This window comes from Notolepis coatsorum, assembly GCF_963971535.1.
Source record: "Notolepis coatsorum genome assembly, chromosome: 1".
In the NCBI taxonomy this organism is placed as follows: domain Eukaryota; kingdom Metazoa; phylum Chordata; class Actinopteri; order Aulopiformes; family Paralepididae; genus Notolepis; species Notolepis coatsorum.
Window position 1 is genome coordinate 58,511,784 of NC_140165.1, and position 24,203 is coordinate 58,535,986.

Here is a 24,203-nt window from a genome sequence, read left to right on the forward strand (position 1 = left end):
GACCTAGTATGTGTAGTAGGGCTGTACACATATTGTTATGGTTTGACACCGACCCCAAACGCAAACGGTAAACAGAAGAATTTGGTGGAGAACAGAACAAACTGGGAAACAGGCATGTGAGGAATGCTTCTCCCGGGGGGTGGGGGGGGCGGCGCCCGAGCGCCCCTAGTGGCCAGCCGCCACTGGTTTACGGAGTGTATGGCCAATCCATCTCCAACGCCGTTGGAGAATCTCTTTCTCTGCTGGCTGTTGTTGTGTTCGTTGCCACAGGTATTTTTTGCTGATGGTATTAGGCCAGCAAATCTGGAGGATTCGGCGCAGACAGGTGTTTAAGAAAACTTGTAGTTTATTGGTTGTGGTGACAGTGGTCCTCTAGGTATAGAAACAATATACGTTTTATTTTATGGCAATAACGTTCAGGTTTGTTCGACCCGTGAGATATAATCGTGAAAATAACATTATTTCACGTCAGCCCCTCCGGCTTAGACGGCGGCTGGTGTGAGCTGGGTAGTGTAGTTTTATGAAATGCCTACGTCCATCGAAAGCCCCGGGTCTCCTCTTAGGTGGGACTACAACGGTTTCATGAAGGTTTCATTTATTTGCGTCTAATTCATCCAGTTTCCGATTCAATGCGCTGAGATTTCTATAAACGATTATGTGTAACGTTCTGGATCCTATCCTCCTTAGGATAGTATCCTACTGTACTTAGGATAGTATCCTAGTGTCTGCCTGGTTACTTCCTGTTGTTTTGGGTTCACTTTGTATGTCACCACTGATTTGCTGTCTACACTAATTGTCTGTCACACCTGGGTGCTGTAACTGGCTGTCAGACTGCTGTCACTAATTGACAGCGTGGAATGTTTGGTATGTGCCCATTTAATGTCTGCTCTATCTTCTGTCATTTGCTAGAGCTTCACCTTACGCTACGGACAAGATTGCTGGAACAAGCGCTGACCTAAGCTCTCTCTCTTTGTACTTTGAGTTATTCTTGTTACCTTTGTAATAAACAGTGGAACCTGTTTTGAAGAGAACACTATTCTCTGTCTCATTTCCTCGACTACATGGAACTCTCACTTACCTCTCGTTCGTAACAGAAGCTCTAGCCAACCATGAGTTCCGACGAGGAGATGCGGGATGAAATCATAGCTCTACGGGACCAGCTCAGAATCCTGATGGACCGACAGATGGCGGTCGGAGTCGAGCTGGGTCGACTGGGAGATCTTTCCCTAACATCTCAGGAGACGGCGGAAACAGCGTTGGCGGCGGTGAACCAGGCCCGCTCTGCAGCCGTTGGGACGACACCAGCGAGGAGATCAACAGCAGGAGCGTCACTGATCGACGGGGAAGGAGAGCTGGGGTATCCGGTAGATCGGGAGGAATACCGGGAACCACGCCTGCCACCGCCGGATCGTTAGGGAGGGGCTCCAGCCGGCTGTCGTGAGTTCATCGCCCAGTGCTCTCTTATATTTCAATTACAACCGCGTACTTTCCCCAGTGATGTGTCTCGGGTAGCATACATTATAACCCTCCTCACAGGCTGTGCTCTCAGTTGGGCCACAGAGGAGTGGGAGAGTGGGTCTGCGGTCTGCCGCAGCGCGGATGCCTTCACCCTGGAGTTATGTCGTGTATTCGATACCTCCAGGGTGATTTCCATTTACGAGGCCGGTGGTCGACTTATGTCCTGCCGGCAGGGCATTCGCGCTGTAGCAGACTACGCCATTGATTTCCGCATTGTGGCTCGAGAGGCGGCCTGGCCTGAGATTCCCTGTTGTGTCCACTTCCTGCATGGTCTCTCCGTTCGCATGCAGGACGAGCTGGCTACACGGGAGCTACCCGAGCACCTGGATCTGCTGATCAACCTGGCCATACGATTGGACAATCGTCACCGGGAGAGGGAGCGCGAGAGGGAGGCTTCGTCACAGGTACTCTTCCGCCCCTCTCCTAGTGTCGAACGACCAGCATACCAGCCCATGAGAGAGCACCGGGGCGACGACGAGCCCATGCAGCTGGGAGCGCTGAGCCTCTCTGAAGCGGAGAGGCAGAGGCGGGTCAACGAGAGGCGCTGCTTTCGTTGTGGCCCCACGGGGCATCGCTTTGCCGCCTGTCGTGGCTCGGGAAACGGAGGGGCCCGCTAGACCTGGGCAAGGTGCTAGCAGGTGGGCATTTCTCTCCTGTCATAGACGACTCACATACTTTTTTTGATATCACTGTTGGGTGGGGGGATTCTTCTAAGACGGCCAGGGCTTTAGTGGATTCGGGGGCTGCGGGCAACTTGATCCATGTGGGGGTGGCTCTAGAATGGGGGTTCCCTTAGAGACACTAGAGGTGCCCATCCCTGTCCGATCGCTAGACGGTCAACCGCTCGGCAGTGGACTTATTATCCAGCGCACCGGGAAACTGTGGGTTCAGGTGGCGGGTAGCGATGGGGAATATTTGCATTTTTTTGTTGTCATGTCTCCCCATTCTGACATTGTTTTAGGTCACCCTTGGCTTGTGATGCATAATCCTCTGATTAATTGGGCTACGGGTGAACTCTCCATGGGAAGCGGTGTCAGGGCTGACGCTGGCGAGAGTTCATCCGTCCCCCCTCTTTTGTCTCTCTCCAGGGTGACGGTGGACGTTGCAGATTCTTTATTATCTCCCAACCCCGATTTAGCAGGTGTGCCTGTGGTCTATTGTGACCTGGCGGACGTTTTTAGTAAAACGCGTGCTAACGCACTACCGCCTCATAGACCTTACGACTGCCCCATTGATCTTCTACCCGGTGCTGCTCCGCCCCGTGGGCGGATGTTCTTTCTCTCTCGCCCTGAGACGGTGTCCATGAACACTTACATTCGAGAGGCACTGTCCGCGGGGCATATCCGACCATCCACATCCCCCGCAGGCGCTGGCTTCTTTTTTGTGGCTAAAAAAGATGGAGGTCAGCGGCCATGCATTGATTATAGGGGGTTGAACGACGTTTCCATCAAGAACCGTTACCCCTTGCCCCTCATGGATACCGCCTTTGAGTGCTTACACAGGTATTTTCTAAACTTGACTTACGTAATGCATACAACCTGGTCAGGATTAGAGAAGGAGACGAGTGGAAAACTGCTTTTAATACTCCTAATGGGCATTATGAGTATTTGGTCATGCCTTTTGGTTTAGCTAATGCTCCGGCGGTTTTCCAAGCCCTGCTCAACGACGTGCTGCGGGATCTAATTGGGGTGTCAGTATTTGTGTACTTAGATGACATCCTGATTTTTTCTCACGATATGGTTCAACACCAACTGCACGTTCGTGAGGTGCTTCAACGTCTCCTTAAGCATCAACTATTTGTTAAGGCAGAGAAGTGTGTGTTTCACACTGACACCGTTTCCTTCCTGGGCTTTGTGTTGACGAAGGGTGATCTGCGCATGGATCCAGCCAAGGTGAGTGCAGTCTTGGATTGGCCACGGCCTTCATCGCTCAAGGAGTTACAACGTTTTTTGGGCTTTGCACATTTTTACAGGCGTTTTATTCGCAATTTTAGCGCCTTAGTCAATCCATTAATAGCTCTCACTAAGTCCTCTCTCCCTGGCTTTGAATGGTCGCCTAGGGCAGAGTTTGCCTTCTGTGACCTCAAACGTCGATTCACCTCCGCCCCTGTACTAATCCGTCACGACGCAGAGGCTCCGTTCATTGTGGAGGTGGATGCCTCTGACACTGCGGTGGGAGGGGTAATCTCGCAGAGATGTTTAAAGGATGGTAAGGTGCATCCTTGTGCCTTCTTTTCACGCAGGCTGTCTCCGGCCGAGCGTAACTACGACGTGGGTAATCGGGAGTTGTTGGCAATCAAATTGGCACTGGAGGAATGGAGACATTGGTTAGAGGGGGCGGCACATCCTTTCATTGTTTGGACTGACCATAAGAACTTGGCTTACATCCAAGGGGCTAAACGCCTTAACGCTCGCCAGGCCAGGTGGGCGTTATTCTTCACTCGATTTCGATTTTCCATCTCCTATCGACCCGGTTCCAAGAACGTCAAACCTGACGCCCTGTCACGCCAGATTGATCTTCCGGGTCGAGAGGAGAAGCCCCACCCTATTATTCCACAGGCCTTGATTTTGGCACCCGTGTCATGGGGCATAGATAGGGTGGTAAGATCGGCTCAGGCACGGGAGCCCGATCCCGGTGGGGGTCCTCCGGGCCGGATGTATGTGCCCAAGGCGGCACGCTCACGCCTGCTGCAGTGGGCACATACATCCTCTCTCACCGGCCACCCTGGGGCCACCAGAACCCTGGAGTTTATCCGTAGGAGGTTTTGGTGGCCGACAGAGGGGGGGGATACACGCTCCTTTGTGGTGGCCTATTCGGTGTGCGCGTGCAGTAAGACCTCTCGCCGTGCACCGGCGGGTCTCCTCCGACCGCTTCCTATTCCCAAGCGTCCCTGGTCGCACATATCCCTGGATTTTATTTCCGGCCTTCCCCTATTGGATGGGTTCACTGCCATCCTGGTGGTGGTGGACCGGTTCTCCAAGGCGGCCCACTTCATTCCCCTCCCCAAGCTCCCCTCGGCTCGGGAGACAGCTGACCTGGTGGTGCAGCACGTCTTTCGGGTCCATGGGCTTCCAGTGGATATTGTGTCTGACCGGGGTCCTCAGTTCGCCTCCAGGTTCTGGAAGGCGTTCGCCGCCGGTCTAGGCGCCTCCGTCAGCCTGTCATCTGGGTTCCAACTGCAGACGAACGGGCAGACAGAGCGTGTCAACCAGGATCTGGAGGGCGTTCTGAGGTGCTACGTTGCTGGGTGTCCGGCGACGTGGAGTAGGAGGTTGGCCTGGGCTGAGTGTGCGCATAATATCCTCCTCTCCTCCTCTACTGGTATGTCTCCCTTTCAGTGTCAATATGGTTTTCAACCTCCTCTGTTTCCCGAACAGGAGCAGGAGGTGGAGGTGCCGTCGGCCCAGGCACATGTGGCTCATTGTCGCAGGACGTGGAACAGGGTGCGGACGGCGCTGCAGAAGGCCTCGGTTAAGGCTCAGCGGCAAGCCAACCGCAAGCGTTGTCCGGCTCCGGTTTTCCGTCCGGGACAGCGGGTTTGGCTTTCCACTCATGATCTCCCTCTCTGGGTGGAGTCCAGGAAGCTGGCTCCTCGCTTTATAGGCCCCTTTAAAGTGGTGCGTCGGGTGAATCCTATGGCTTACAGGCTACGCCTTCTGGCCTCTATGAGGGTCCATCCGACGTTTCATGTGTCCCTGTTGAAGCCATTCCTCTCATCGCCCTTATCCCCGCCACTTCCTGCGGTTCCTCCGCCCCTGTCTATACGGTGCGGAGAATCCTGAGTTGTAGGCGGAGGGGTAGGGGGTTTCAGTTCTTGGTGGATTGGGAGGGGTACGGGGTAGAAGAGCATTCTTGGGTGCCTCAAGGGGACATATTAGATCCCAGCCTGATCGATGATTTCCGGCGGCTGCATCCCGAGGCCCCTAGGTGAACGTCAGGTGCCGTTCGTCGGGGGGAGATACTGTAACGTTCTGGATCCTATCCTCCTTAGGATAGTATCCTACTGTCTGCCTGGTTACTTCCTGTTGTTTTGGGTTCACTTTGTATGTCACCACTGATTTGCTGTCTACACTAATTGTCTGTCACACATGGGTGCTGTCACTGGCTGTCAGACTGCTGTCACTAATTGACAGCGTGGAATGTTTGGTATGTGCCCATTTATTGTCTGCTCTATCTTCTGTCATTTGCTAGAGCTTCACCTTACACTACGGACAAGATTGCTGGAACAAGCACTGACCTAAGCTCTCTCTCTTTGTACTTTGAGTTACTCTTGTTACCTTTGTAATAAACAGTGGAACCGATTTTGAAGAGAACACTATTCTCTGTCTCATTTCCTCGACTACTTGGAACTCTCACTTACCTCTCGTTCGTAACAGCTCTTCGCCATATTGAGATATACCTCATCTCCAGTACCTACTGTACTTCATTAACGAAAACAAAGCACCCATGCACTTGACCAGGCCCCGCCCCAGTGTACCCCTATAAGGCACCAGGCATGGTCACACTCGCCCTTCCTCTGGAAAAAAGTTTTCCATCAAGAAAAACCCCACCAAGGGACCTCAGGGCGCGCTAAGAGCGAGACGCTCAGCCAGTACTCATATAACTAGGTTATATACATAACCTATCGTTATATACTCGTACTGGCAATCGCGTCTCGCTCTTCGCCATATTGAGATATGGGGCAGAGCAGACGCGAGGCCCGACAAATGTACCCCCTTAGGACCCGCAAGCCCTACCACCAGGGGGGAGGGGAGTCCCGTCACCCCCCCTTCCTATTTAAGAGGGTGCGGCAGTCAACTCCACCCAAGTGCGAAAAAGAGGGAACTAGAGACCCCTAAAAACGCACAGTACAGGCGGGACCACGTGTGACACATCACCTCGTGGCACACACCCACACACACCTGCTAACCCACCGAAGGGCGGGACGCAGGGGAGGTCCCAGACCTCAGAACCGCCTGGGAAACAGAACCCCCAGTCATGTCCATGAGGTAAAACCTAACAAAGGGACCCGGGGAGGACCAGGAGGCCGCAGCACAGATGTCCTCCACCGAGCCCCCCCCCTAACAAGGCGGCAGAGGCCGACACCCCACGAGTGGAGTGCACCCTGACACCCCCAGGGGGGGCCAGCCCAGCCAACGTGTAGCAAAGGGCAAAGCCCTCGCACAACCAATGTGACAGGCGCTGTTTTGACAGTGCCTTACCAGCGCGAGAGCCACCGTAACAAACAAAGAGCTGATCGGTAGCCCTGAGGTCCTGAGTCCGGCTGAGGTAACCCCCAAAGCCCGGACTGGACACGCCAGGTGAAGGCTCGCCTCTAACTCACCAGCGTGAGGAGGCGGATGAAACGCCTGAACCACAATATCCCTGGAGCGAAAAGAGCTCCGGATATTTCTTGGCACGAAGACTGGATTAGGCCTCAGAGTCGCACCGCTATTGACAAGCACTCAGGCCGCACCGAGAGAGCACAAAGCTCACCCACGCGCTTAGCGGAGGTGATGGCCATCAGGAATGCAGTCTTGAAAAGACAGCTGTTACAAAGACGCCTGCTCAAGAGGCTCAACCGGGGCCTCAGACAACCGGCCGAGGACCAGTTGGAGGTCCCAACTTGGAGACAGAGAACATTTCACCGGCTTAAGGCGCCGAGCACCAAGCAGGAAACGCTTCACAAGAGGGTGGCTGAACAACGTAACGCCCTCAACCCCACATGACAAGAGGATATAGCCGCGGCGTATACCCGACATATAAGCCGACAGTCTATCCAAAATAGACTGAAGGAAGGAAAGGACAGCGTCCAGGGGGCAGGACACCGGGTCCAAGCCCCCCATTCTACATCACTCTTGGAAAATACACCACCTACCCGCGCAACCCGCGATAGTGGAGGGAGCATGCGCGTTCCGGATGGTGTTGACCACAGAAGGGTCCATCCCCTCCAGACTCACCCTCTCAACAGCCAAACCATCAGCGGCTGGCCCAGCACAGGGAACTGCCCCAGAGACCCGTGCACCTGAGAGAGGGCCCGCGACGACCAAGGAACAGGCCACGGCGGGGCTAACAAGAGCTGGATCAGGACCGGGAACCACACAGCTGTGCCCCAGTCCGGCGCGAACAGGACCAAGGTCCTGCGCTCCCGACGTATCCGCACCAACAACTGACCTATCAGATGTATGGGGGGGAAAACGTACAGAATCCCAGGCGGCCACGGAATCGGTCCCAGACCTGCCAGACTATGTCCGGACGTAATCCCCACTCGTCAGGGTGAGGACCGCCCCGCGACATCACACCTGCACCCACATTCACCCTGCCGGGGATGTGGAGAGCCCACAGGCTGCGCAGATGGAGAATGGCCATAGCCAGCCGACCGCCGCCCAGTGCAGACAGGGGGAGGGTACTCCTCCCTGTCTGTCGATATACGACGCTGATGTCGTATTGTCCGTCCTAATCAAAACACCGTTTGAGGTCCAGAAGGACTGCCTTCAATTCCAACACATTGAACGTAGCGCAGACCGGGCAGCATGGTCTTGCCAGCTGGCCCCTACTGCGTTGGCCCGACGCGTCCCCCCCCCAGTGAGGGAGGCGTCGGTGAAGACCGTGACGTGTGACAGCCTACTGCCCATGGGAACCCCCCCTGGTGAGGGCCCCAGGCCCTCCCCAGAGGGCAAGGTCCCCCAGTACTGACATGGGAGCCTTAGCCGCTTCCACTTGCCTCTCACCGGGTCTATTTCCATACTGGAAAACCACCTCCGTATCCTCCTCATGAGGTGAAGAGGAGGCCAAGAGGGACCACGGAATGAGCACATGCCATCATACTGAGCAGGCGCATCACGGACAGCGCCGTAACCGTCCTAGGACGGAACCTCCAGAGCGTGTCGATAACATGCTCTGAGAGGGATGCCCATATAGACCTTGAGCTTAGAATAAGCCCAAGTACTCCACCCGTTGACTGGGAAGAGGAGTACTCTACTTTCAGTCTACAGCAAACCCCAGGCTGGTGAGGAATTCCACCACCTGCCTGGTATGAGACCTGACGATCCACCTTGACCGCCAAGGACCAGAACGTCGTCAGGGCAGAATACACTTTGTAACCCCTGACGACGCAGATGCCCCAGTGCGGCCTCCACGCACTTGGTGAAGATGCGAGGAGCCAGAGAATAGCCGAACGGCAGCCTCTGGTACTCATACGCTAAACCCAGCAAAGGAAGCGTAGGTAAGCCCTAGGATGGAAGATCGGGGATGCGAATACGCCCCCACTTGACAGTGTTCAACAGGTAGGAGACGGTCCAAAATGCTGAACCTTCCCATGGGACAGGTCCAGCATGGGTCTGACACCCCCCCCTCCCGATTTCTCAGGCACCAGAGAATACCGGGAGGAAAACGCCACGACGATGGCTTGCTTTGCTCACAGAGATTGGATCTCGTTGACCAGAGCTGTCACTGCTGGTGACCCTGACAATAGGGTCTGTAGTACCAAACCTGAAAACGGGTGGGGTTGTGTAAACATCCACCTCGACATATGGTACTGCTGTAGCCATATGTGATGATACTCCCAAAACGCAGCCGCCGCCATTTGGCACTGGTCCACTAGGAACTGTAGATAGGCACCCGCTGTGCGTAGCCAACCCTGAACCCACTAACCATTCGAGTAGAGCGTTCCATGGAGTCGGGACATCGGACCCTGACACTACCCACGAGGCAATCGCACCCAAGGGGGGACCCCGACAGAAAGGGCCGGTTTGATACGGGGGAAGCTGACATCATACTAGGTGACAAAAGCTCCCCCACTGAACACCCCTCCAGCATGCTGAGGAGTTGTTCTGCAGCTGGACATGCAAGGTGTGAGGCCCCCATGGGTTCCTACACACCGTAGCCCTGCAGTGATATTACTACCACCCAAATCACGCGTGCCTGCCAGACCACTGCGGGCTCTCCGGAGTGGGAGGCATCAACGTGATACCCGGCCTGGCGAAGGCGAGGTTGGGGAAGCCTGCACTGTTTGCCTCAAGAGGTCTCGAGCCCCCCTGCTGACAACCCTTGTAGTTGACAGACGTAACACCAGGCTCAACCAAACACAGACGCAGAACGTGTGGCGTGGGAGCCGCTTGACAGCACAACATTCTCACGGACAGACCCAGTCTCAGCCATCAACTGGGTGTCAGCCCCTGTCCCCATGAGAAGCGAACGTGGGGCCGCTTGCGCTTCATTGAAGACACGTGGCCTGCAGCCAAAGGAAACAAATCAGAGCCCCTTTTCCGCTGGTGTTGGGGGAGGGAGTGACCGGAGAGCGGGCTGCACACAGCCGGACGGCGACGTTTTTTTAGGGCGTGCTCATCCAATGTAGCCGATCCCTCGGCCGCCAAGGCTGTCGGCCTTGTGGACACCTGTTGACGTTGAGCCCAGGGTACCTCAGGCAGGGGAAACATGGCCGCTGGTCGAGGGCCTCGCCACAGCTGCTGGCGAGGCCGTGCTCTCACCTCTGGCTGTGCGGCGTGAGGTGGTGTGGGGCCTAGGTCAAATACCGCCCGCGCTCCAGCGGAAAGACCAAAGTCCCTCTGCGGAGAGGGGAGCCCTGAGGAGAGAAACCTTTTTTTTTTTTTTTTTTTTACTTCTCACCCCCTCAAAGGGAGACTAATCCAACGAAGATGTCTGTAAACAACCGTTGACAGCATCCTAGCCCTCCCTGCGGTTATAGCTTGCGGCTAGGTCAAAGCTAATAACGTCAAAACCTCACACGATGTTTCGACGTCAGCTGGCCTTCATGGCCCGCCACCCGACACCATTTTTGACAGAAAAAACAGTAATTCGAACAAAGTTACTAATCGCTGCTAATTCTATACCGTGGCGGTATAGGCTTAACAGCCCACCAGCCACCCGCCGGGCCGACTCACCTCATGGCATCGGCCGGGCGGGGCACTGTTTCAACATGCCAGAGGCAAAGGACTGATGCCACCTGCTTCATAAACACGGAGCACCAGTGGTGGTTGCAACCAGCAACCTCCACTGTGGTGTGCACCCATGAAGGGATTAATGAATAAATGAACTAAAACACCACCAATACACTGCATAATGGGCTAGCCCATACACACAACGTTAAGGGGATGCAGACCAGAGAACACCAGTCCCGCATACCATCCATAATATTCACAAAAGCACACCAGCCCTAGGCCTCAGCCCATTCACCCATGAAAAAGGTAAACAAGCCCCTGTCAATACTCCCAACAGATTGACCTTCAGCATGAATGGTTAAGATGAGGGAAGACTTTTTTCTAAAAAGACAGCCCTCAGCGGGGAATCAAAACAGAAACAGTAACCCAGCATCATAGCATAACGTTAGCCGCGCGCTCCAGGATAACCGGGAAAACAACAACGTTTACCCAGATATCCTGCCCCTTGCGCCAATACACAACTCGGTTGTCTCCCGGGACAACTCGAGCAGCATCACTAACGCCAGCATTGTTATGCCTAGTGGCGCAGATCCTACCTGGGCGCGAGTTAGCCCAATAGCTAAACATCGCGCGACGTCCCTCGATCTGCTGTCAAAAGACGAGGAAACCCCAGGACAGGCCCGACGCGCCGTTGGAACATGCCGAGAAGATTCCAGGGGCTGGCAAATCTCCGGCGAAACCCAACATTGTTCAATTTCTCTCTGCATTTCATCAACAGCTAGTTACATGGGATGCAATGCACGTCCATGATGGAAAACGAAAAAAGAGGAAGGGCGAGTGTGACCATGCCTGGTTCCTTATAGGGGTACACTGGGGTGGGGCCTGGTCAAGTGCATGGGTGCTTTGTTTTCGTTAATGAAGTACAGTAGGTACTGGAGATGAGGTATATCTCAATATGGCGAAGAGCGAGACGTGATTGCCAGTACGAGTATATAACGTATATTTCGCTAATAACACTTAAAATCATTTGTAAACAAACGTAGTGCTGAAAATATACACTTTGACTGCTGTTTTGATAGGGTTAGGGTCTTTACTCCTGGCTGCATTTGAAAAAGAAATGCAACATTAATTAACACGGATTGTATTAATCTATTTATGATGTGAAATAAATCTCAGCCCGATAAATAAAAGCTGAATAAACCCTGTCTTTGAGAGCGGGGGAACATGACGGCGCGGTTTGTTTATTGTTGTGCGCCGTGAGAAACAGGCCAACGTCAAAACAATAGTTCAGCACGTTGGTTCTGCGTAAACAGACCTTTCCCCCGGTCTACCACACTACAGAAGGTTAACCTTCTGTAGTGTGGTTGTGAAAGGGTTGACTCTTTGTCGTGTGGCAGTGAAAGGGTTAATAGATGGCTCCTTGCTTTGTCTGGTTCCTGCAGCTGTGGTCCCGTGAACAAAGCCTTCTGATATACATGTCTCTCTGATAAGGCAGTGGATTTATAATATTAAGCGGCAGTAAACATATTTTTAAAGGTATTAGTATTGCAGATCAGATCACCGCACAGCATCCAGCGTCGGTGTATTCTCTGCAACATCCGCTCATTTAGGGTTAGTTAGCAATTTTGTATCGACTTGAAACATAAGATCCTTTGGTGAAATGCAGAAATGTTCCCATTAACCTCACATGCAGTATTAAGGACAAAATCCCTGGTATAATGGGAAAAGAAAAGACTGTTCATTTCAACCACAGGTGGACATGCTCCAGGTCCTAACCATGTGGCCGTGTGAGAGCTGTGAAATGTGCCTTTTCCTACTTTTATTGATATTTTTATATTGTCATGTAACTGATACTTTTTAATTATCTTAATTATTAATTATTATCCAGTGTCAGACTTGATGACCTTCATATTATGCTCCTGCTTTTGATCACATGCAATCTTCGAAAATCGGTTACCTCTGGTGTTTACTGCGAAAGAGCCTGATAGAAATTCCTTGAACAACTCCTGGGTGTCTCCATTCTAGCTCTTTGAGATCCTGAATGTTATGTTTGTTGTTTCCAGTATTCCTAACTAGGAATAAACAGGCTAGGCTAGGGTTTCTTTACTGGCTTTTATTCACGTTGTCTATCCGTACATCAAGGCACTCTCTCTGTTGTGCATCCATATATCAAGCACTCTTCCTGTACCCCGGTCCTCGGTCCGGGTACTACAACAACAGGGCGGAACCAATATTATGTATTATAATAACAACACATCTTCCCTTCTTTTAAACAGAAACAACTTGTTCTTTTCCTGTAGTCGTCTATAACAAAACGTTCGTTTCCGACTGTTCTTAAACCTGTACATTCCAATAATAAACATACATTTTAAACATGAACGTATGCATTCAAACAATAAGCATATGCATCAAATCTTTCTTTACAATCCTCTTTTTTTTATTTATTTTTTTACATTTTCTTTTTCATTTAACCTTCATCATCAAGTGTCCTCTTTTCTTTACCCTATCCACGTCCACAGTCCACATGCCTTTCAGCACTGTGCAATAAGTCTCTCAGGAGGTTTAACAGTCCTTTTAGGCCTGCAGCAGGTCTCAGAGGGCGTGCTGCCCCCTTTTGGCATGACAGAGTCACTGCGGTCTGGGGAACTCTGACAAAACTGCTCACTCCTGGGAGCATCTAACACCTCTGCAGTGCTTCGTTGTTGAGAGTCTGTCTCTGGGACTGTCACCTGTGGTCTCAAATCCACACGGTTTCGTCTCAGAGAAGCACCATGGTCTGTCTGGATCTGGTATGAGCGTGGTGAAACTTCTCTTTGCACGCGTCCTCCTTGTCTCCATGTGCCTGTTGTGTGATCCAGGATACGGACTGTATCGCCTGGCTTGAGGCTTGGTAAGTGTTTTGCCTTCTTGTCATGTTGCAATTTGTGTTTCTCTTTTTGTTCTTGTTTCCTTGAGCTGATTTTGTGCGCTCCTTCTGGTGTCAACAGGTTCTCATGGATAGGAAGGTTAGTGCGTAAGCGCCTTCCCATCAGCATCTGGGCTGGGGACAAACCATTTTCCAATGGGGCACTCCTGTATATCATCAGACTCCTCTGGAACTCCTCCTGTCCATCTTGAGCCTTCTTCATGAGGGCCTTGACGATCTTGACTGAACTCTCTGCAAGCCCATTGGATCTCGGGTAGTTCGGGCTTGAGGTGGCGTGGTGAAAACCCCAGTCCTCTGCAAACGAAGCAAACTCGCTGCTGGAAAACTGTGGCCCATTATCTGAAAACAGCTCACAGGGAACTCCATGTCTCGCGAAGACTGTTTTCAGGTAGGCTATGACTGTTTTGCTGGATGTTGACTGCAGTGTTACAACTTCCGGGTAGTTGGAGTAGTAATCTGTGACTACAATGTTGCTTTTACCGTTACAGTCAAACAAATCGACTCCGACCTTCTGGTACGGGCGATCAGGTACAGGGTGGGGCATGAGCGGCTCTGCTTGTTGTTTAGACCTGTAGGTGAGACATATTTCACATGCAGCTGTGGTGTGGCTGATGTCTTGGTTGAGTCTTGGCCAGTACATTACTTCACGCGCTCTACGTTTACATTTTTCCTCGCCCAAATGTCCCTCATGCACTTTCTGCAGCATTTCCTTGCGCATGGATGCCGGGATGACAAACTTGCTTCCTTTGAAAACAATTTCATTAGCAACTGAGAGCTCTGATCTGCATGCCCAGTAATCTTGGATCTGACCCGGGCATTCACGCTTTTGCTCAGGCCACCCTTTCAGTATGGTCTTCTTGAGCTCTTTCATTGTGTCGTCTAGTTCAGTTGCTTTCCTGATCTTCTCTGTTCGCTCAGCAGACACAGGAAGTGATGTGACAATCATGTCAACATAGGCTTGTATTTCTATGCTTTTCTGTTCATTTGGACTTTCCATTTTGTTGACTGCGCGTGAGAGCGTGTCAGCAGTAAACATGAATTTTCCTGGTGTATAGACCATGTTCACATCATATTTCTGCAGTCTGATTGACAGTCGCTGAATCCTCAGAGGACAATCATTGAGGGGCTTGGCCATTATTGATACTAGGGGCTTGTGGTCTGTTTCCACTTCAAAAGCCTTTCCGTATATGTACTGATGGAAACGTTCACATGCATATGTGCTGGCTAAAAGTTCCTTTTCTATTTGTGCATATCTAACTTCAGCACTTGTCAATGCACGAGATGCGTAGGCTACGGGCTGCCAGCTGTTGTCATACATCTGTAGCAGTACTGCTCCTAGGCCGTACTGAGAAGCATCTGCCGATATCCTAGTGCTCCATTCTGGGTCATAAAACTTGAGCACTGGTTCCTTGGTTAAGATCTCTTTCAGCATTTTGAAGCATTCTTCCTGCTCATGAGACCATTCCCACTCGTTCTTCTGCTCTAGAAGCCCTCTGAGTGGTGCTGACTGGGCAGACAACTGGGGGATAAACTTAGCCAAGTATGTGACCATTCCCAGAAATCTCCTCACATCTTCTTTGCTCTGTGGACGTTCCATGTTCACTATGGCTGACGTCTTCCTTGGATCCGGCTTGACACCTTGCTCTGAAATCACATCTCCCACAAAGGTAAGGCTTTTCACTGCAAACTCACACTTGTCTCGGTTTAATTTCAGATTGGACTTGCGTGTCAGATCCAGTACTTCCCTCAGCCGTGCATCATGTTCTTCTCTTGTGGATCCCCACACGATGATGTCATCCATCATGGTCTCCACTCCCTCTATGTGCTCATAGATCATATGGATTGTCTTGTGGTAAACTTCGGGCGCAGACAGAATACCGTAAGGTAAACGCAGAAAGCGAAACCTTCCTTCTGGTGTATTGAACGTGCACAGTTTTGAGCTTGCCTCATCCAGCTTCATCTGCCAGAAGCCTGTTGACGCATCCAGCTTGCTAAACCATTTAGCTCCGGCAAACTGTGACATGATCTCTTCTCTTGTTGGAAGCTTGAAATGCTCACGCTTTATAGCCCTGTTTAGATCCCGTGGATCGAGACAGGTGCGTAGAGATCCATTTGTCTTCGTCAATACTACTAGTGAGCTCACCCAATCTGTTGGCTCATCTATTTTCTTTATGACGCCCATCTTCTCCATGCGGGCTAACTCCTTTTTGAGTTTGTCTCTCAGTGCAAATGGAATCTTTCTGCACGCATGCACTACAGGAGTCACTGTGTCATCCACACATATCTTGTGCTCACCAGGCAAGCATCCTAGTCCTTCAAAGACATCACTGTACTCCTGCATGACTGCTTTGTGGTCTGTGCTAGTCTGGGAATTCACTACAAACACCCTCCTCACTAAGTCAAGCTTTTCACAGGTACTCAGACCTAGGATTGGCTGTACGCTCTTCTCTACTATGAGCACCTGTGCCCTTAACTGCTGTCCCTTGTGCTTTAGAGTCACTACACAACACCCCTTAACTGGAACAGTCTCTCCTGTATAACCAGTCACTTTTACTTTCACATGGTGTATTTTGCTCTTAACTGTGAGGGTCCTGTAATCATCTATGGACAACAGGTTGACCTGTGCACCAGTGTCTATCTTAAATGGAATTATGGTCTCATTCACAGTTAATGGGACTATCCATTCTGCCGCCTCTGCCGTGCTAGACTGTACTACTGAGTCCACAAAGAACTCCTCTGGCTCTTCTTCCACTGTGTTCACTTTCATCCCTGAAGCCTCAGCTCTGCAATACTTCGCAAAGTGGTTATCCTTCCCACACTTGTGGCAGACTTTCCCATAAGCAGGGCATGCCCTAGACATATGCTTGCCTCCACATCTTCCACATCTACTGTTTGGACTCCTGGGACTTTGCTCTGTAGGCTTTTGTTTTACAAACTGTTTTGGGCGCTGTCCCTCTCTTTTCACGGCATGCACTGCTGCCGACTCATCCGTGCGCAGCTCCTTTGCTTGTGCACGAGTGGTTTCTGCTGCTCTGCACATGTGAACTGTTTTCTCTAGCGTTAAATCATGTTCACGTAGTAATCTTTCTCTGAGCCCATTATCAGGAATTCCACATATTATTCTATCTCTGACTAATGAGTTTCTTAAATCTTCGAATTCACATGACTTGCTCAACGTAAGTAGTTCAGTTAAGTACTGATCAAAACTGTCACCTGTTTTCTGACTGGCAGAGAAATACGTATATCTCTCAAAAGTGACATTTTTACTGGGCACAAAGTACTCCTCAAACTTTGTCACTAGCTCAGTCAATGTTATATTTCCCTCATCTATCTGAAAACTGTTGTAAATATCCAATGCATCTTCTCCTATTACATGCAAAAATATAGCCGTTTTTCTGTTCTCATCTCCTCCCCCCGCCCCACTTGCAGCCAAGTAAATACTAAATCTCTGCTTAAATCTCTTCCAATTATCAGCAAGATTGCCACTGAACTGCATGGGTGTGGGAGGACTGAGCTTATCCATGACGGGAAACACTACGGGTGCAGGATTTTCTTGGTCTCCTTCTTGATTGGTTGAAACGTTTTCACTCACGTCGTTAGCTTGATCACTTTCACTTTCACTAGACATGCTCGCATGCTGATCCTCTCGCTAGCAGTGCGCACATTTGTGCCTTCGGAATCCAGCACATTCCTTCTTGACGTCGATTCAACTCCGCGTCGCCAGTTCCATTATCTGACACCATGTTATGTTTGTTGTTTCCAGTATTCCTAACTAGGAATAAACAGGCTAGGCTAGGGTTTCTTTACTGGCTTTTATTCACGTTGTCTATCCGTACATCAAGGCACTCTCTCTGTTGTGCATCCGTACATCAAGCACTCTTCCTGTACCCCGGTCCTCGGTCCGGGTACTACAACAACAGGGCGGAACCAATATTATGTATTATAATAACAACACACTGAAGAAACACTGATGTTCATCTAGCATAGTATGTATGATCAAGTGCAAAGTAAAGAGGAATGAGCTGCTCAAGTGCACTGATCATCATGATGAAGTTGGCCTCCAGAAAGGATCTGATTGATTCCTTGATTGCTTCAAGGACATTGGTCCAGTAGTGAAACATGGGGCTGTTTTCATTGGCCACCCAATTGCTCCAAATCAAACTGTTGTCCTCTAGATGTTTTGCCTGGAATGCCTCGTCCCTCTTCTTGGCCAGGACCACAGCCAGGATTTGAATGCAGTATCTAGCCTTCTTTATGGAATTCACATCACATACAGCAGTTGTCAGACCAGTGATGTTCAGATTAGCTGAGATTAAGATGGTATCCAGACCAGTTCCTTTTATCAACTGGCCAACACAGACCAGAAAAACCTTCTCAAGGTGCAGCCCACCCATAAAAGCGAAGTATGAATGAGAAAATTCTTCTCCCATGGTCTACATATCTTGTGTATGATACTGTTATTCTCATGACATGGAGCTGAAGCTGTTCGGTGTTGCTAGCATGGTCAATCACTGGGCATGATGCAGTTGATTTTTTTTGGGACATCTGTCTTGTCCCGCTCCTTTGAAGTGTGGTGTGAGGTCCCAGTTACAGGCTGTAATGCATCAGATCCAATGTTCTTCATAGCCGCCATCAAAAAGTCTTCCTCCTCTCCCATGCTCTTCTGAAACACAAGTCCAAGCTCTGCGTCAAATTCCTCAACATTGACGGTCTGTACAGGGCGATGGGACTCCTTCCAGACCTTCTGCTCCACTACGCTCAGATAACTAGTTTTAAGCGGTGCAGCCCGCTTCAATACATGACTCGTGCGTGCGTGTGTGTGTGTTCGGATTATTTGAGTGCTTAAACATGCATGGATTTGGATGAAATTGCACGCACGTCCGGCCTGGCGATACGCCCAGACAGTTTTTGAATTTCGGCCGTAGCCAAAACGGGCGTGGCGGAATGGCGTTTTTTTTCCACAAATATCTTAAAAAGTAAAGGTTTTAGAGTCTATGTTTGTTCATAACACTAATATAAATGTGGTGTTTCCACAACTATTGAGCCCAATATCAACTCTCTGCGACCTTCAGGAGCCGAGATACAAAATTCCAAAAAGTAGGCGTGGCCGTTTCTGGGACTTCAAATTAGCAAATATTTTGGGCTCCTTGCATTTTTTTGTTTATCAGGCCCTAAATGAAAAGAAAAACATTGGCTCAAATGTTAATAATTTTTTTGCAGCCATTATGCCTAAACTGACCAGACTATATACCTGTACCTCCCCTCCCCCATGCTGCTATGGCACCTGAATTTCCCCAAGGGGATCAATAAAGAAATATCATATTGTGTATCTTCCATCTGTCATTACAGTACAACAGATATGTGGCCTGAAGACTGAAATTGAGACACTGAGGATTAGATTATCAGCCCAACAGACTGGTCAGTTTTAAATTATTTATTAAATATCTCTTTGTTTCTATGTCTTTAAATGATACAGTGATGGAAACGGATGTTTGTATTTCAGAGAGTGAAGAAATGTCTGAAACCGGTGCCATACTACTATTCAGAAGGAGACGTAGCATGGGACCTATTACTTCCTGTAAGTGAACTACAGTATATTTAAAAACAAATAGATAATATATATACTATACTATACTATACTATACTATACTATACTATACTATACTATACTATACTATACTATACTATACTATACTATACTATATCACCCAGGGTCATTGTGAAGATTATTTTGCTGTATTTGTGTGTATAACATTGTGTTTCAGTGAGTAGAGAGACTACAGGCGCAGATGTCATACTACCACAGAGGACGAGGAGAAGCATTCAATGGATTCCTACAGAACGTGAGACCATTTCTCTTTCTCTACTGATGTTTTCTTTATACACATTTTAATATCATCTACATATTGTTTAATAAGTGGAGGTGATAATGTATTATCATATATATATTATTTAATATGTGTAGGTAATCATTATCTTAGTCTCCTGTGCTGTAACTGCTATTGTGTCCATTAGGCCTATAAGAATCATTCAAAAGCCTTTAACCTGTTGTAAGACTTCCTCCAGATGTTAACTGGTGTGTCTGCTTGCAGTGGGAGGAAACAGCAGCAGGCCAGGCTCTCCAGTGTCTCCCAGGGTGTCTGAGCTGAGACTGGTGCTGCTGGGGAGGACTGGAGCTGGGAGGAGTGCAGCAGGAAACACCATCCTGGGCAGAGAGGAGTTTGGGGCCCAGGCTGTACTGGCCCAGAGGAGTAGGAGGAGAGAGGGAGAGGTGTGTGGGAGACGGCTGGTGCTGGTGGACGCTCCAGACTGCCCTGGACTCTCTCTGAAGGAGATGAGACAAGATGTGGGGCTCTGTGTCTGTCTGTCTGCCCCGGGACCCCACGCCTTCCTCCTGGTCCTACCATTGGAGCCCTCACTGGGGGAGGAGAGAGGGATGATGGAGAGAATGGAGGGGATGTTTGGAGAGGGTTGTTGGGGATACACCATCATTCTGTTCACCCACACTGACAGACTGAAAGAGCAAAGCATGGAGGAGTTTCTTCAAGCAGGGAGTCAGGAACTCCAGCAGCTTGTAGAGAAATGTAGGAACAGGTACCATGTCCTCAATGTGAAGGACGGAAGCTGTGGTCCTCAGGTCTCACAGCTGCTGGAGAAGATAGAGGAGATGGTGTCAGGAATCACAGAGAGCTTCTATAACACTCAGACCTACCAGGAGGCAGAGAACCAGGTCAGAGAGATGGAGACAAGGATTCAGAAAGAGAGGGAGGAGAGAAAACAGAGGGAGGAGGAAGAGATGAGGGAAAGACAAGAGAAGGAACTACAAAACTCCCTTATGGAGAAAGAGGTCCAGGGATTGAAAGAGGACATTAGAATGCTCAATGAAATAATGTTAGTTCTGGAGAAACAGCTGGAAGAAGAGAGGGATGAAAAGAAGAAAAGAGAGCTAGAGATGAAGTTAGAGACCGATATCAGTCGTCGGGAAGAGATGAACAAAGATCTGGGCCTACTTAGAGTACAATCTGTAAATGAGAAAATTGAGTCGGAAGAGAAATATCAGAGAGAAAAAACTGAATTAAGAGAGAGGTTTGAAAAAGAAGCCATGGTGGGAGCAGAGGTTAACCTGATGAAGTTTATTCTTCCCGTATTACAGAGACATCTTCATATCTTCATGTCGGAAAGAGAGAGGCAGTTCTGTAGAAAGATAGATCTTAAGGGCAGAGAGGTAGAGAGACTAAATTGTGACAGAGAAAGAATGAACAGAAAGGTGGAGACTCTTAGTGAAAGATTGATGGATAAGTGTGAACAAATTGTAGATGAATTAATGGAACTTGTATAAGAAGTAGAAAGTTAGATGGCAGAAAGCACCTCACAGGCCCTTTGGAATAATAACAGAGCTATAGCGAAGTGGGATGGTTTACCTGCATTTTTTTTTACCTACATTAAACTCTGTTTAACATCACCAGACATCACTTTAGGAGCCATAGTGAAGGGCTTTTATCAGGTGTCCTAACTCAGTGGTTCCCAAAGTCGGGGTCGCGACCCAAAGTTGGGCCGCGAGCAGCCACGGGTGGGCCGCGAGATGATTTAAATTTTTTTTTTTTTTTTTTTTTTTTTTTTGTCAGGCCACTGAACTTAGAAGCAGGCCAGGACAGTGTTTCTAGTTGTATTCTAAAATTCTATTCTATTGTATTCTAAAATGTGACTATATGGTTTTATATTAACTTAATAAATAAACAAAAACGAAAAATCTACTTATTTCAACGAACATTTCAAACTAAATAACAGATTATGCACATAAAACGCTGAAAACAACCGAAGCAACAATAGTATTTTAATGAGGCTATTATTATTATCATTATTATTTTGCAACAAGTTAGCCCTCTCATAAATAGCACATATAAATGAATAACTAACTTAATAGGATTGAAGTGATATTTGGCTTAAAAAATCGGTCGCCTGGCAAAAAAAAAGAAAATAAAAGCCTGACGATGTGAATTGGGCCGCGGCTCTCTGACGCCTTATTTTCTGGGCCCTGGCCTGAAAAGTTTGGGAACCCCTGTCCTAACTAACTGTTTGATATTTACATTTTTGAATCATGACTTGAGTTGTTTTAAAGCAACAATGTGTATTTTTTGTATTCATTAATCTGGAGAATGTACAGAGCAAATTGAGACCACCAGTGCTTCAACACACCACTCTTCTACGCTGCTCTAGCCTCAAATGGTCTGCTGCGAGCAGCTTAGTCAGCCTTCTCGCGATACCAGACGTCTATAATGAACGAAACGTGATAGTTTCTTCACACACACAACGCAAAGTATTTTTGCAACAATGGAAAACAAATATGCAGCCCTGTAAGTCCCTTTGGATAAAAGTGTCAGCTAAATTACTAGATGTGAATGTAGATGACATTCAGCCACTAGATGTCGCACTAGAGCACCAGAATGTCATTTATCCAATCAGGTGCATTCCACATGGGGATGGATCCATTAATTTTGGACCGTGTTGGGGGGGAAGCAATACGTTTGTTCTGCACCTTTCTAAAAGCTCTGTGGATGTATTATTTAAAAACATAAACATTTTATCTATAGCCCCTTAAAATGTATTATATAAACATATATATATGTAAATGTATAATATAGAGAGCGCAGAAGTGATATTCCACTAGTCCCGCCCCATGGTTTAAACTACCTTCAATTCAAAGCTACAATCTAAGATTCTTTCCTTTTCATTTTGAGAGGCTCCTCTTTCTAACTCCTTCTAATTTCCAGGTTCAATTCTGTGAATGGGTGAATGTGAAGCATATTCAAAGCAGAAATCTCAGCAAAATGTAAATTCTGAAACATTTTAATTTATGTTTTAATTGTCCTTATTCCTCTTATGGACAGATATTACATTAGTAATGGTTGATGCATTCAACAAACTACTTAGAATAAAATAAAGTATGGTCTTGTTACTTGATTTCATTACTGGCTCATGCATGCTCTGTTTGGTCAATTAAAAAAATTGCATGAATCCATGATGATGGATTCCAAGCCCAATATTAATTTATTTAGCATAGATCTGATGATCTTTTTAAACTACCTTATTACAATGACTTCTAACAAAGAAGCAATGAAAATATCTCATGTTGTAGAATTAAATACATTAGATAAGTAAATTGCTTAATTTGACATATTCATTATTGTTTAAAGACTCTTTATATGGTGGCTCCGATTATCATCTGATTATCAAATGTTATTATCAAGTAATTATTTTAGTTATGGGAGAAGGGGGTGTTGTATTTTTTCCTCTTTCATTTATTTAGTTTATTTTGGTTATAATTTTTGTATTACTCTTTTCTGTACTAATATTCTGAAGTTGTCTCTTTGTAATGTAAACAATGTATTTGTACATCATAAATAATGCAATAAAATAAGTATCATAGTTCAGATTTTGGTGGGTTTAATCAATGGTCCAACAATAACATCAGCATCAACATCTATACATTTAATTTATCTTATAAATTTAAGATATTATTAATTTATTATTTTTATTATTATTATTATTATTATTATTATTATTATTATTATTATTATTATTATTATTATTATTATTATTATTATTATTATTATTATTATTATTATTATTATTATTATTATTATTATTATTATTATTATTATTATTATTATTATTATTATTATTATTATTATTATTATTATTATTATTATTATTATTATTATTATTACTACTATTGGTATGTACTTATTCTACTACAACTGAGAGACTGTCACTGGGCCAAATCTCCTCTTTCCAATGGCAGAGTTCAATCTGGATTTAGTACCACCAGGCGCCCCTGACAGGGCAGCAAAAACGTCACGTCATGTAAATAGCTCTGCCTGACGTTCACAGAAAGGTAAAGAAACTAACTGTGTTCTATTTCATGCAATAACATTCAGGTTTGTTCAACCCGTGAGATATGACTGAAAATAATGTTTAAAAAAAAGGTTCACCCTGGAAGTCGGATGATTGACGGGCTGGCATGAGCTGGGAAGTGTAGTTTTATAAAATTCGAAAGCCCTGGGTCTCCTCGTTCATAGGACTACACACACTTATGACAGCTTCCTTTATTTCCATCTAATTCATCCGGTTTCCATCAGGATGCGCCGAGATATTTAGAAACTCATATTTCGCTATTAACACTTAAAAAACACTTAAAAACATTGGTAAACAAAATATACACATTGACTGCTGTTTTAACAGGGTTAGGGTCTTTACTCTTGTCTGCATATGAAAAAGAAACGCAACATTAATTAATACGTTCTGTATTGATCGATTTATGGCGTGATATGAATCTTGGCCCTGTACCGGGCTTAAGGGGTTTACAAACAAATCTAGTTTACACAAGGATTATCCCTCTATTTAGATGATGCCGTTCAGGTGACCATTTACATTTACATTTACATTTAGTCATTTAGCTGACGCTTTTATCCAAAGCGACTTACAAGTTCTGTATGACAGGTCATCAGGAAGGGTACAATATCAGCTGAGTAACAATGTTCATCAAGGTTTTGCGTGTTAGTGTAGGTTAGTTTATTAGGACAAGTGCAAGTGTAAGGTTATTTAGGGTTAGATTTTTTATTACATTTTTTTATTATTATTTCAGATAATGGTTGAAGAAGTGCGTCTTTAGTCGACGGCGAAAGATTGGACGGGATTCGGCTGTCCTAACTGGGGTGGGTAGTTCATTCCACCATTGTGGGGCAAGGACTAGAATAGGCGGCTTCTCTTTGATGACCCTCCCGGAGCTTGGATAGGAGTAGGTCTGAGGCGGCCAGAAGATGCAGAGCGTAGGGGTCTTGAGGGTGTGTAGTTAGAGACCATTGACCGGAGGTAGGCGG

General features: G+C 47.6%; 1 protein-coding gene across 1 annotated transcript; it reads left to right on the forward strand.

The window, feature by feature from the left end:
* Window positions 1-2,298: 2,298 nt before the first annotated feature.
* LOC311234347 (GTPase IMAP family member 9-like) lies at window positions 2,299-22,116 on the forward strand (the record flags this gene model as incomplete). Its single annotated transcript, XM_084321498.1, has 4 exons — window positions 2,299-2,399; window positions 3,578-3,726; window positions 19,416-20,280; window positions 22,095-22,116. The coding sequence occupies 4 exons, from the start codon at window positions 2,299-2,301 to the stop codon at window positions 22,114-22,116; spliced, it is 1,137 nt and encodes a 378-aa protein (XP_084177624.1).
* Between the last annotated feature and the right edge of the window lie 2,087 nt (window positions 22,117-24,203).